The 15329-nt window shown below is 42.7% G+C and overlaps 1 protein-coding gene across 2 annotated transcripts in view; it reads left to right on the forward strand.

Annotated features, from left to right (window-relative positions):
• Window positions 1–3475: 3475 nt before the first annotated feature.
• Window positions 3476–15329, forward strand: part of ITPR2 (inositol 1,4,5-trisphosphate receptor type 2) — a 456678-nt gene continuing 444824 nt past the window's right edge. For both annotated transcript variants that reach the window (XM_080660463.1, XM_080660464.1), the window contains exon 1: window positions 3476–3985. In XM_080660463.1, the coding sequence (XP_080516589.1) occupies window positions 3894–3985 (92 nt within the window). In that variant the 5' untranslated portion in view covers window positions 3476–3893. The remainder of the gene's footprint in view (window positions 3986–15329) is intronic.

Consider the following 15329-nt stretch of genomic DNA (forward strand, 5'->3'; position numbering starts at 1 on the left):
CGGAGACGGAAAGTGCCAGCTTATATGTGGGAAGTCTGGCTTTTCATGAGGAAATCAGGAGTAGAAGAGTGAAAACTGAGGTTATAAAAGGAGAAGGAAACCAGATCATGGACAGCGTGGAAGGCCAGGTCATTAAGTGTCACATATTCTCAGCACAAGAGAATCCATTTAGATGGACTGATGTCCACAACATCTGATATTCACACCAGTGGATTAAAGCCTTTGAACTTCCTTCTGTAGACCATGGGGTGTCATTGTCAGTTTGAGTGGTTTTGATCACGTCAACTTTGTGAGGAGAAGGCTCTGCTTGCCATGAGGATGGCGAGTCTGGGAGGCTGGAAAGTTGGACATCAGTGAGCAGGCAACAGGATAGAGCAGAACAAGGATAGCAGGGAAGGTAAAGGAGAGACATTTCTGAGATAATAGAAAGGAAGAAACAGGTAGAGAAAGGAATGAAAAGTGACTGCAAGACTTTGTGCCTGGATTCTTAAGAGGTTGGTGATGCCATTGGATGAAAAAGATGGTTTTTATTGGAAGATGGAACATTTTGTCCATAGTTTGAAGGCAGAATTGACAGAATTGCTGATAGGCTGAATGTGGGGTGTTAGAGAAAAAAGTTAAAAATGATTCCGAGAGTACAGTCAATAATCTATATATATAAAAGCCTAAGCGACTGGCCAACCAGCTGACCATCCAGTAGCTATGACGTGCACTGACGACCAGGAGGCAGATGCTTAATGCAGGAGAGGAAACCACAGGCATGGAAACATGGAACAGACTGATGAATCTCAGAGGGAAGGAAAGAAGGGGGGAGGTCAGGAGGAGATTAACCAAAGATCTTATATGCATACTAGAGGCCCGGTGCGTGAATGTGTGCACCGGTGGGGTCCCTCTGCCTGGCCTATGGGGAATTGGGCCAAAACCGGCAGTCCAACATGCCCTGAGGGGTCCCGGATTGCGAGAGGATGCAGGCCAGGCTGAGGGACCTCACTGGTGCATGAATCTGTGCACTGGGCCTCTAGTATTGTAATAATTATATATGGTGCCAGGTGGATACTGGAAATATCAGGGGGAACACTTTGTAAAGTATGTGATCGTCTCACCACTCTGCTGTACACCTGAAATTAATACAAAATAATATTGTATGTAAACTGTAATTGAAAAATAAAATGAATGAAAAAAAGGATTCCAAGGTTTCTGAGCTGAGCAAATGTAAGGACAGAGTTGCCATATAGCTAAGGCTGGGAAAACCATTTTGAGGAGCCTTTGGTGGTTAGTTGACCGTTTTTGCCATGCCAACACAGCAGTGTGACCTGATCCAATCCTCAGACTACACCTCAGTGGGCGGTGGGTGGTAGGGCTGAGGTTAGCAGGAAGAAAGCCATTGGATTTGTGTACTTGGCTTGAAGTTCACACCTGTTCATTAGCCATTAGCACAAACAATCACCTACTTGTATTGTAATATGTTGTCCACAGATAGGTTGTGTCTAGAGGAAACAAAGAAAAACATTCATGACTTTGATCAATAATCGTTGAACATTCATTGGATACATGGCACAGGACTGTGCAATACGATGAATAATAGAATGTAATCCATGGGTCTCTTTGATAAACAGAAACCTTCATTTCCAGGGTCATCATCTTGTTCTGACTTAAGTTTTTTAAGTAATTCATATGTCCAACATCTTGGAGGTCCCCAATGGTAATGTCATGTGTGCAGACAAAGGGGACATTCCATCATCATATAACAGGCATATCTAAGCTGCTAAGTAACCTTTTCCAAAGGAGAACACAAAAGTAAAGAGAGATCTGTCAGCTGTATGGTAGGGCAATGACTGGGTCTAGTTTATCTCAACATGAACAGGCTTTGCACTGGCATTTCCTGGATTCTGGGTCTAACATTCTATTCTCTATCCTCCGGGCTTTCTAAATACAAACATTTGCATATTAAGCTTATGCTTCTTTCATCTTCCATTATGTGATTATGTCTCAAACAAAACCTTTTTTGAACTATAGGACATTCTTGAACTGAAATTAAAATTTTGGCCAGTTGCACAAATTGGCACACACCCCTCTGCACGCCTTGAGTTCCTTCGCTTTTCTGCAAACCTTGCTCTGTAGGGATTACTTAGGTCACATTCTTTGGGTGGGGAATGTCCTAACCGCTACTCTGAGTTTTCCCTCTCTGGGTCTTCCAGAAAGGTAGGGCAAAGGCTTCTAAAATGATGTGATAAGATGGGGACTACAGACGTAACAGAGAAGGTGTGGAAATGTGTCCAGCCACCATTTTCATTTTGACTGCTGGAGCTTTAGGAGTTGGCAGCTTAAACTTTTTTTTTTTTAAATTTTTTTCAATTACAGTTAACACTCAGTATTATTTTGTATTCGTTTCAGGCATACAACATAGTGGTTAGACAATCATATACTTTACAGTGTTCCCGTGATATTTCCAGTAGCCACATGGCACCATACATAGCTGTCATCATATTATTGACTACATTCCCTATGCTGTACACCCCCATGACTATTTTGTAACTACCAATTTCACCTGTTTCACCCACCTCCCAATCCCGCGCCTCTCTGGCAACCATAAGTCTGTTCTCTGTATCTTTGAGTCTGATTCAGTTTTGTTTGCTTGTTTATTTTGTTATTTAGATTCCACATAAGTGCAACCATATGGTATGGTATTTGTCCTTCTCAAGAGCCAGCAGCTTGAAAAGTCAGCAAACGAGGACTGTCATGGACACCGTGACAGGGGGCTCCGGGAGGTGGAAGGTTAAACCTGGGCTCGGAGTTCACAGCGGGAGGCGCAGTCTTGGAGGCTTCAGAGAAGGTTTACCGCCAACGGTTGGCTATAAAAATTGCTGGCTCGGCCAGGTGACGCTTCCCTCCACCGAGGCTGCCTCCACCTGGACTTCTGCTGACAGGTCAAGTAGCACGAATGCCAAAACCCAAACTGCGTATTCCACGTAGAGACCCTTGCGTTCCTTCTTCCCTTCCTTTCCCTCTTATTTTCTTTATTATGTATTTATTTTTTATTTCTATTTTTTCTTTTACTTCATAAGACACCTTCTTCTCCCTTCATCAGCAAACTACGCACCCCCACGCATCCCACTCCGGCTCCCCCTTTTCATCTCCAGGCGAACTGCTGGCTCAGCCCATTGCTCCAGTCCTTCGCGGCCGCCCTTCGCCAGTTCTCACCCTCACTGCCTACTTCAAGCTGCGGGAAAGCGTCTCCGCTCGCCATCCTTCACTTGCCCAAGCGGGGACTGCCGCACCCCAGGTTTAGCCTCCCCTGGGCGCTATCCCGCGCGGCCTCTCCGGCTCGGGGGCCCCCGCCACCCCTTTAGCGGCCACCGCGCGGCTTCCCGGGTGGCCCGGCCTCCCCGGAGTCGCCCCGCCCCGGCCCAGCTCCGCCCCCGGCCGTTGCTCGCTGATTGGCCTCCCACTCCCTCCTCCCCAGGCTCCTCTCCTCCCCTGCGCCCAATGGGCAACACCACCTGGTCCAAAAATTCCCCCGAGGGCACCAGGAGGCTCGGCTGCAACCACCGGCGTCCCGGTGGCAGGGACGGCGGCGGCGGGGCGCAGAGAAGGGAGGGGGCAAGGAGGACGCAGGAGGAGGAGCAAAGGTGTTGGAGAGAAAACTTCTGAAAGGAACAGGAAACCTGCCAGAGAGGCGACCGCTTCGGCTCTTAGGTGTCCGCGGCTGCGGCTTCGCTCCCCACGCGCGGGGCAGGGCTGAGCCAACACCCGGTCACTCCGGCCGTGCCCTCTGCAGCCGCTCCCGGCGCTGCAGCCGTGCGCTCCATTCGCCTCTGCCGCGGCGGCTCCCTGGAGAGGGCGGCGAGGGCGCAGAGAAGAGGAAGGACGTCTACTCTGGAGCATGAAGCAGTATGTCTGATAAAATGTCCAGCTTCCTCTACATAGGGGACATCGTGTCCCTGTACGCGGAGGGCTCGGTCAACGGCTTCATCAGCACCCTGGGGTAAGCCGGGGCGGGCTGGGCAGCGCGGTGGTCTCCTCCGCGCGCAGCGGAGTCCTCCGGCTCCCGCCGCGCGGGGCCCGGCCTCTGGGCTGGGTCTGCGCCCGCGGACTGCGCGGTGCGCTCGGCTCGCCCGCGCGCAGGAAGCTGCCCGGAGAGGCAAGATTTTCTCAGCAACTTCGTAATCTCCAACTCAGAGACACTCCGAAAAGGAGGAAGTGATTCAGAAGCCCTGAGACAGGCCCGGCGAAGTCTTCTCTGGCTTCTCCACGGGTTGTTTTGATTACAATGTTTTTTCCCCCCTTAAAGGTGAAGCAACACACCTCCTCTCCCCATCTTTTCTCGCTACCGCTCTCTACCCCTGTCTCTCAAGACCCGGTTTGTAAGAGCTGGCGATAAAAGTCCGTGGCCTAGGACCTGTAACACCAGCGAAGTGAGCTGAAATGTGGCTTTGCCCTGCGGGTGCAGCGGCCCATGCCCTCTTCGCTTAAGTAATTTCCTTTGGGCCCCGCCATCAGGGCAGCCTAGGGCCCTCCGGGGCGCTGGGATTCTCAGAGGTCACGTCGGCCTCGGGGTGCTAGAACTCAGACCTACTTTCTCCACTTCCCGGGGCTTGGCCCAACTGAAATGATGAGTCTCTCCTGGAACTCAGCTAAGTGCAATGCCCTTGAGATTCGAGTTGATTTATGAATGGGATACATATTAAAACAGCGTGCTAGATGGTTAATCCGGACTTCTTTGATTACTAGTATTTTCACGGTCTTGATTGAGAATATCAGGTCGCAGTTCAAGTGCACACTGCCATATATTTGATGAGCATATATTTAGTTGTTACTTCATGGTCTCAGCAAGTAGACTGCCGAGTTCAGAGAATTCAGGCTGCGGAACTGGTGTTTCTACTCGGTCACTGTTTTCTGCAGTGAGGTTTTAGAATACGTGACTTAACATGCAGTGCCCTGGAGTGTGACTTCCAGCCCTGTTATAACGGAGTGGTGCCTACTCAGCAGGGGGCGTGGAAGTCACCAGAACTTCCAGTTTCTGTTATGTGTGTATCCACCTCTCTCCATGGGTGAAAGAAGGAAGGGAGGTTTAATTTAATCCCTTTAAGATCAGTGTTATTTACTTGTCAAACTGAAGCGTGGGGGGTAAAAAAGCCTGCCCAGTGCTTATGCTGGGTTTGTAAGTCTTGAGCTACCATTTGTTTTTGGGAGAATTCATAGTATTAGTTCAGATTTTTGGGGCCCCCAACAACATTTTGCCAATGAACTTTGCTGCATTTCACACTTAGCCTCCACAGACTCTATACCTGTGGCAGTTAAGCAGGGAGTGCTCCAGGGTCTGGATGCTTGGGGTCCAATCCTGGCTTCTCCACTTGTGACCCTTTTCACCCCAAGGGAGTTACATAATGGCTGTTTCTCAGTTTCCTCACGTTTGAAAAAAACCCCACGAGAATAATGGTTTCTGTCTCAGGGAGTTGTGGTGAGGAAGAAGTTAATATATGTAAAGTGCTTGGCATGGTATCTGTGAATGAATAAACACTTATATAAAGTGTTAACTATTGTAACCATGAGCAATGGTTACAGTTGTGGACAAAATAATAAAAAGGGTTAGAAATAAAGTGTACAATCTGGACAAACAAAAAGCCATGTTTTGTAGTGTATGGGTAGCTATTGGCATAGAGGGCTTTCGATGGGAAATCAGGAAGGTACAACTTTAGCAGTTGTGGAGTCTGCCCTTCTCATTTTAGATATACAGGAACTGAGGGCAAGAGAAATGACGAGACCTAGCCAATAAGCAGAATAATTAATGCCACAGCTGGAACTGTAACCCTGTCTCCAGATTCCCACTCAAGAGCTAGTTTCTTTGGTTGCACATTATAATCTTTAAGCCTTGAGTAAAAAATTAACTTGACCTTTCATGTAGTATATACGTTTGTATAAATATTGCTTATTTGTATCCAGTAGTTCTTGCTGGTGTTTTGAAAACTTAAGTTTCCTTACAATGTGTTTGTGCAGTATTGTTTTCTGTTAACAAACCGAGTCTTGAGGTTACTATGACAAGACCTTTGTGCAGCTGATTCTAAGTTGAGGATCTTTAGAAATGCTGGTATTGGTGAAGCTTGGTGTTTTGATTGGGTATTCCTTTTTTTTTTTTTTTTTAATTTTTAACCTTGTGAACCTCATTGTCCTTTTAGGAGTTATAATCTTTTAGGAGTGATAAAGCGCCAGGAGCTTGTGTGCATGCCACATGAAATGTTTTCTAGGCAGAGTAGCATCATCTATTTTATTCGCTTAGAATACAATTGGTAGAGATGTATTTTTGCAAGTTGATTTTAGGACTATGAAATCAAAGCAGCATGGTAGTTATGGTTTTTTATTATATCGTTGTAGAGTCATTATTTATACATGTTCTGTGTCAAAGACAGAGTTCATGCCTCTAGTTGAACTTTTTTGCTCTTCTATTAGGTGAAGATCTTGTTCTAGGCCTGTTGCTAATTAGCCACATGACCTTGTTCATGTCATATTCTCTTTTTGTGTCAGCTGTGAGCATCCCCCTGGGGTACTATACTAGTAAAATTGAACGAAAGAGGCAGAAATGAGAGTCCATTTTTTTGGAAAGTGCTAGGAAAATCCACATTATCCTATCTAATAAAGAGGGAATATGCTAATTGATCATCACACCCTCACAAAATGGCGGCACCCACAGCCAATAAGGAGGGAATATGCTAATTGACTGCCACTCCCTCAAAGATGGCGGCAGCCACAGCCACAAGATGGCGGCGCCTAGTCCCCTCCGCCCCGCCAGGGCGGCAGGCGTGTGGCACAGCTGGGCCCGCCCCCAGGCAGGTCCAGCTGCTCCACGTACCTGCCTCCAGAGTCCCACAGTCCCCTCAGCCCCCCAGCCACCCAGGGCCACCCAAGGCTCAGGTAACCAGGGCCGGCTGAGGTTTGCGCTGCTGGCAGTGGCAGCAGCAGAGGTGTGATGGGGGCGTCGCCGTCCCCTGATCCCCGGGTCGCCTCCCACCCCTGAAGGCTCCTGGACTGTGAGAGAGGGCAGGCTGAGGGACCCCCCCCCCTTCATTGCATTTATTTTCATGCACTGGGCCTCTAGTGCTTATATATTTGTGGCCCTTAAATTTATTCAAAAGATGTGTGAATTGTTAAAGTGAATCAGGACCTGGATTGGAGACATTGGCATTGTATTTAGTCAAAATACTTGGTTCCCCTTAATATTAAAAATTCAATGGCAGAGCTAAAAATTAGGCTTAAAGTTTCTGATTTCTATTTTAGCTCTTTAGCTATTTGACACTTTTGACAGCAGCAGGATTTTTTTTTAATTTAACTTAGGAGGGTGGTTAATGAGAACTGAGTTTACACAGCATTTTGAGGTAATTAATAATACTTGTCTGCAAATAAAATTTGCCTGATTTTTAACATTAAAGATGTAAATAAATTTGGGAGGATATACATTATTATTTAGCTTTGGGAATTTTTGCAGTTAGGTAACACATTTTTTCAGTTGAAAAAAAATCACTGAGTTGCACTATGTTAGAGTTTATCAGGCCCTTCTTTAAAGGCCCTTCCAAATGGAAATGTGGAAGGATTTTCTTAGGCTCTGTGACACAGCTTGTAAGTTTGTTTCCCAGTATGTGAGAAATTAGAATGCCTCAGTTGCAAAGATTTGCATTTTCCCTTTTTTCTCTAGTTATTTTTTAACCAGGGTCTTCCTGATATTTCTGAATACTGAATTGTTTGTTGCAAACTGAAGTATTCTTTTCCCAGTTTATGTAGGTGCAAAGGGGACCTGCTATGTATGTATTTTCTAACTTAAATTTTCATCTAAACATCCTCTTTGGAAACACTTACATTGACTTAAGGAAAACTGCTTTAAATCTTATTGAGTGAAGATGGTAAATATTTTAAATAAGTGAATTTTGCTACTGGTGCATTTTAGGGCTATAGTTCTTATTTTAAAAATGAAGGAGGGAATTTCGGAATGTGCTGTACCATTTTGAATACAGTATTAATTGTCCCTTTCCCCTTCCTCCCTTTTCTTTACACTGAGATTTTCTTCTCTGGATGTTGCCACATCAAATACTTCATATTTCTGGGTACCTCAAGTTGATCAATGATCAGGTACCACATGGTGGGAATGAGCATAGCAGAATTCCCAGAATGGGTGGGTTAGTAAAAGCAGGGAAAGGTATAGAATTCCTTCATTGTCTCTTCTCTGCATGGTTGACAGATTAGTAAATGACAAGTGTGCATGTATGTATTGGTGTGTGTGTGTGTGTGTGCACGTAGATCTCAGGATCTATTAAGAATCAACACCTACTAGTTAAGGTCTCAGAAAATTGTCAGGTGACCACACATTGAGGCAGTGACTGCAATAGCCCCATGAGGTCTAAGAAGGCTTTGGTCAACTGCATATTACAACAGGGATCCCATCCTATATAATAAAGAGATAATATAAAAATTGACCCTCACGCCCTCACATCACAAGATGGGCGCCCCCACGTCATCACAAGATGGCCACCCCCATGTCATCACAAGATGGCCGCCCCTACATTGTCACAAGATGGCCAGTAGGGGAGGGCAGTTGGGGGTGGCCAGGCCTGTAAGGGAGGGCAGTTGGGGATGACCAGGCCTGTAGGGGAGGGCAGTTGGGGGTGACCAGGCCTGCAGGGGAGGGCAGTTGGGGGCTATCGGGCCAGCAGGGGAGTAGTTAGGTGTCAATCAGGCTGGCAGGGGAGCAGTTAGGGGGGCAATCAGGCTGGCAGAGAGAAGTGGTTAGGGCTAATCAGGCAGGCAGGCAAGTTGTTAGGAGCCAGCAGTCCCGGATTGTGAGAGGGATGTCTGACTGCCGGTTTAGGCCCGATCCCTGTCAGTTGAACATCCCCCAAGGGGTCCCAGATTGGAGAAGGTGCAGGCTGGGCTGAGGGACACCCTTCCAGTGCATGAATTTCGTGCACCGGGCCTCTAGTAAAGATTATAATGGAGCTGAAAATTTTCTATCACCTAGTGACGTCTTAATCATGGTAACATCTATACATAGAAAAGCCTAAGCGACCTACCCACCACCGGTCGACTGGTCGCTATGACGGAGCTGCTCCCTGGTGGTCGGTGTGCTCCCAGAGCCAACCTCCTGTGGCCGGCCAACCTCCCATGGTTCCTCCCCCTGGCTGGCCAGTCCTGATCGGCTCCAATCAGCCGCGATTGATCGCAGGCGAGGCCAAAGGACCCAACCTGCGCACGAATTTGTGCACCGGGCCTCTATTCTTAACATAAAACATTACTCACATGTTTGTGGTGATACTGGTGAGCACAATTCTACTGCACAGTCAGTTGTATAACAGTGTAGTACATGTAATTATAGTAGTAGGCTAGACATCTGGGTTTGTGTAAGTGCAGTCTATGATGTTTGCCTGAGGAAATCACCTGAGGACACATTGCTCAGAAAGTATCCCTGTCCTTAGGAGGCACATGACTACAGTCTCTTAGCCAGAGAGATCAGGGCTCTTATTATTACTTCCTGCTTGATTTTGGCCAATTCAGTGAACTTTTCAGTTCCTTTGTTTCCATGTCAGAGGTGGACATCAGGTAGTGTGATGGTGGGTCACACAGTTTATAATTCTGACTTAATTCCTTTGATGAACAAAACTGTGTAAATGGTTACATTTATTCTCAATTATAGTTCCTTGAATTTCCTTGCCTGATCTTTTTCCTGCTTACACTTGAAAAAAAAATTAAATGCTTACAGACTTGATTTATTATCTTTTCTTTGTTTTACTCAATTATGCTGTTATTATAGTTTTAAAAATCTCTTATTAGGATTGTTTGATTAGTGGAAGTCATAGATGAATCAAGGAATGGTTATAGCCAAATTATTTTTGTGTAATTTGTAAGTTATCTTTAGTATCTTCCAAATAGAACCCTTCCAAGTAACAGCCACCATTTCCTGCTACACTAGGTATGTAAACTTAGCTTTGTTTTGACTAAGGCATATGTTATTATGATAAAAATATCTAAAAATCCAATGGACATTTGCATGTGTGTTTAGTGGGGAGGAAGAATACTGAGTTGCTTTGGAGGTCTAAGGGTTAGTAGTGTTGTGTTATGGAACCTGAAATCAGCTTGAATACAAAGACAGTTTCTGAAGTGGTGAACAAAAAGTCTATTTTAAGCTGAAAGGGTGGCTATTTCTTAAACTTAGAAGTCATCCCATAAATAACATTGCCACTTTTAGACCCTCTCTTAGAGAGCTCAATCAGGTAAACAATCCTCCCTCTTCAGGTGCCCCTGATTCTTGGCTTTGGTAGAATAGAATTCAGGGACAACTGCTTGGCCTCATTCTAACTTTAACAGAAGCTTTTTTTTTTTTTCCTTCACAGGTAACAATTTTGATAACCACATTTTCCCTTTGGAACTGTTCTAATACAGATAGCATGTAGATAACTTATAGAATATAGACAGAATATCATAGATTCAAACTTTTAAATGACTTCTAGGCACAGGGTGTGGCTTCATATATAAATGTAAAAGAAGAAATAACAGTGGACTTTTCTGACAAATTTAGAGCATAAAAACTGAATGAACTTTATTCTTCTTTATATCAGAATTTGGTTAAGGAGTCACCAGGTTATAATCAAAGTAGTGAAACTTTGATGATCACTCACTCATTCATTCATTTATTTAATGTATAAAACCAAGCCTTTCCAATTGTTAATGCCTTTTTTTGTGATTATCATTCTATTCCCATGCAGATTTAGATGAGGAAGTCTTTAATATATGCCTTTAAAAAACCATGATTCTAATTGAAATTATATAAAATAAGACACATGGAAAATAGGGAAAGAAAATCGAATTGTGTTGGCACTGCATGGTAAATGGATTTTAATGTTTATATCTTATATATTTCCTAGATTCTATATATGTTACTTACACACGTATTACTTTTAGAGTCGGGTAAGTTCACTGAAATGAAAATAATGTTTTTAAGCATTCTTCAGTTTCTTATTACTGTTCATTGGCAATATTTATTTTAAAAAGCACAAATAAAGCATTTCCCTGGTTATGGTCAGTGGAGGAAAACCACAAACTAGGAAATTGCATGTTGCTGAAATAGATGGTCATATGTTTACCGTGAAATATTTTTGTTCATAGTTGTTATTGGTATTTTAAAATATATTATGGAAAAATGTTTGCCTGCCCAGTAATGCTGAATAATTATGAATGGTTGATTTAACTTATGCAGTAAATATATAGTCTGTTTAATTTTAGAAGAAGTCTGTTTACGCATGTAAGAAGTGTGCAGTTTAGCAAGGCTGACTTGGTCATTTTAGTAAGCTTCGTACTCACTATGATACTTTTATTGTCTGAGTCAGTTTCTATAGGTATTAGTTTGTGAAAGATTGTGTGTGTGTGTGTGTGTGTGTGTGTGTGTGTGTGTGTGTGTCTGTGTGTGACTGAAATCAATTGATTAAATACTGTTATTGAATGTCTTTGGAATGGATGGATTAGCTCTCTCAAAATTTAAATCAATGATTGGTTAACTATCGCTATTTTATAGTTTAACTAATGCATACCCACAGATCTCCAACCCTTAATTAAGAATAAGTTAAATTATTTACAGTGGACAAATTTGACAAACTGCTTTAATCAAGTGATCAAGGTTATGGTCACCAGCTGATATCATGTGATGAGAGGGGCCTTTCACCTTTGCAGTATTCTCCTCCAAAACACCTCCCCCCACTATAATTAGGAGAAAAAAATCCAAATTGAAGGATGTTCTACAGAATACCTGACTAGTATTCTTTAAAACTGTCTAATTGATTAAAAAAGATAAACAAAAAACAAAAGAACAAAAACCAAAGACACAAAGCAAGGAAAGACTGAGAAATTATCACATTGTAGACTCAGGAGAAGTGATGACTAAATACAATGTGGTATGCGGATAGTCTCCAACTGCCCTCCCCTGCCAGCCCAATCATCCCCAACTGCCCTCCCTGCAGGCCTGGTCCCCCCCAACTGCCCTCCCTGCAGGCCTGGTCACCCCCACCTGCCCTCCCTGCAGGCCTGGTCACCCCCACCTGCCCTCCCCTGTAGGCCTGGTCACCCCCACCTGCCCTCCCCTGCAGGCCTGGTCACCCCCAACTGCCCTCCCCTGCAGGCCTGGTCACCCCCAACTGCCCTCCCTTGCAGGCCTGGTCACCCCCAACTGAAACAGGACGCTAATGGGAAAACTGGAAATACAAATAAAATCTGGAGTTTTGGTCCTACTACTGTGTGAATGTTCATTTTTTTAGTATTGTTGTAATATGGTTATGTAAGACGCTAACATTAGAGGAAACTGGGTGAAGGGGTGAAGTACATGGGAACTCTATTATTTTTGAAACTTCTCTAAAATTATTCCCAAAGAAAAAAAATTACTAACAAAAAGAATAAGTTAAATTATCAAGTTACTCACAAAAAAACGTTTAATCCTAAAATAAAAAATGTGTCTACACACACCATGAATCAAGCCCATGCAACGTTCCTGGTGATATGGTCTATGCTGGAGCTTGCTGCAGATTGAATCATGAATTCACTCAACCAATATGTAATGAGCTCTGACTATGTGCTGGGGGTTATAGGATCAAGAGATGCCAGATATTAAGCTATATTTAATTATTATTTTTTTAAAAAAATATATATTATTGATTTTTTACAGAGAGGATGGGAGAGGGATAAGAGTTAGAAACATTAATGGGAGAGAAACGTTGATCAGCTGCCTCCTGCACACCCCCTACTGGGGATGTGCCCGCAACCAAGGTACATTCCCTTTACCGGAATTGAACCTGGGACCCTTCAGTCCCCAGGCTGATGCTCTATCCACTGAGCCAAATCAGTCAGGGCTATATTTAATTATTATCTCATAAACTCAAACTTCCTTTGAGAATTTGTATGACACTTGGCTAGGATCTATGGGAGACATGAGCGTTTGATAACCTTTTTTGCTCCCATTATTGTAAATGTCACAAGATCAGGAATTGACTGTTTTTTTAATCCTTGTATTCCTGGTATGTGTAATAATTCCATAGTAGGTATTTAAGAAATAATTGTGCAATCAATGTAGGAATTATTTAGTAATGGAGATAAGATTGGTATTGAAAAATCAAACATAGAGCAATTTTTTTCCCCAAATGCCATAATGATTTTGAAAACAGTATAATAGGGAGTCAGAAGAGGATTCTGTCTCTTGGCCTAGTATCACCTGGAGAGGGCTTCAAGGAGGATGTTTGAGCTGAACTTTGAAGGACAATCAGGATGGATAGTTGTCCCAAATCTATACCCGTAATTTGATCATATATTCTTGATACTTTTTTTCTTTCACTGAAAGAAATTGAAGTTTTACTGTTCATTCTAATAGCTCCAAAAAGGAAGTTAACAATTTGATATCATTGTAATATGCAAAGACAGAAGACAGTCTAAGAACATATTTTATGCTTATTTACCAAACATGAGAACTTTGTTTGGTTCAGACCCTCTGAGTTTACTTAGATTGCCTTCATACCTTGTCATGAATGCAAGTTTAGACCTGAGATAATGAGGACAGGACCACAAAGCCCAGTCAAGAAGAAACTTGGCAATTATATGGGAGAATTTATGCATTGTTTCCATCTCCATTGGATATTTTCTTTTTATTTTTTCCTCATTATTTTTATCCATCCCCAGTGTTTCATAGTTTTTCTTCATTAATCATGAACTTAAAGTGTTATAGATTCCTGGAAACTTTGGTAATAAGGACAACTTTTTATCTAAAATAGTTCTAAATGTTTTTGCATCATTGTACCTATGACTGTTCAGTGCACACATGTACACGCACATACACCACCCCGGGATAGATGGTATGTATGGAGTCCACTATGACCTTTTGGCATTTTAAAAGTGATAAAGACGACAGGTAGAAGAATCCCATGAATGCAGGGAAAGACTTAGGAAATGAACTAAAAAAAGACTTAGGAAATGAACAAAACATAATGTATGGTTATATCCAAATTCTTACAATTCAAACGTGTTATTTAGGTTCAGTCTCTTACTAAGAGGTGTTTGAGCCACTGTTAAAATGCCATCATAAAAATCTCTGTGAAAATTGCAAAATGCTGGACTTTTATTATGTATTAGTTATCCAAAGCAATTTCTCAACACAGTCCTAGAGAAAACTGAGGTTTTCAGTTAAGTAATTCCTAGATATCTAACTCTACAAGACCTTGTGGCAATGACTAATTATGAAACAGTCACTAATAGCAGACACTGCTGCTCGCCACGTATTACCTCCTATTGAAAAGAGGTTTCTTCAGATTATGTAAGGAATTATCTGGGTAATTAGAGCTAAATATAAGAGCCCCAACAAACAAACACCAATGAGAAACAACACTGGATTAAAATGTTGTCAGTTAACTTTTCTAGTGGAAAATCAAAGTGTATAATTTGTAATGTGCTCTCCAGCTCCTGTTTCAATTCACATTTAGTTAAAGTATTTGCAATCCTTGTATTGCATTGTCTTGGAACTCTTGAAACACAATCTATACGTATCCCTTGCTGTCATCATTCTTATTATCTGCTCTCCAAAGCCCATAGGATTTGAAAGGCAAAGGATACTTGTATATCACTTTGCCCACATGGATAAAGCTTAAGAATTGAAAGATTATATTGTATTAGAGGTAAGGCACTTTTGTTTGTAAGGAGCAGAAACTATCTATGGCTACCTTAAGCAAAGAAGGCAATTTCTTAGAAGGATATTGGAGGAGCTCAAAGAAATTGAATGATGAGCTCAACAACTGAGCATGAAGAAAGGCAGACAGACACTCAGGGCTTCTGTGGGAATCTCATAGCAGAACCATCTCTCTGATCCTTGCCATTTACATGACTCAAATACAGTATTTCCTATACTGTGAGTCTCTATTCTTAAATTTCTAATTACAGAGTGATAGAATTTAGCCTCACTTGGTTTATTCACTTATGTGCACGAAGGCAAGTCACAATGCCAGATCCGATGATCAGGGAAGTCACTGTAAGGAGGGCTCTGATTTCTTTCTGCTTCTAAGGAAGTGTTTTATGGGGGAAAGTGAACAAAAAGGACCAGGGCATGAGCTTAGATGTCATCGCTTAGTAGATAATTTAATAGTAGCTTCATAGTGCCTTTTAAAAGAAATTGTGGTAAAATATGCATAACATATTTATCATCTTAACCATTTTTAAGTGTAAAACTCATTGACATTAAGTACATTCACAATATTGGGAAACCTTCCCCACTGTTCATTTCCAGAAAATTTTCATCATCTCAAACAGAAATTCTGTATCCTTGT

Source organism: Plecotus auritus (genome assembly GCF_963455305.1).
Source record: "Plecotus auritus genome assembly, chromosome: 3".
Classification (NCBI taxonomy): domain Eukaryota; kingdom Metazoa; phylum Chordata; class Mammalia; order Chiroptera; family Vespertilionidae; genus Plecotus; species Plecotus auritus.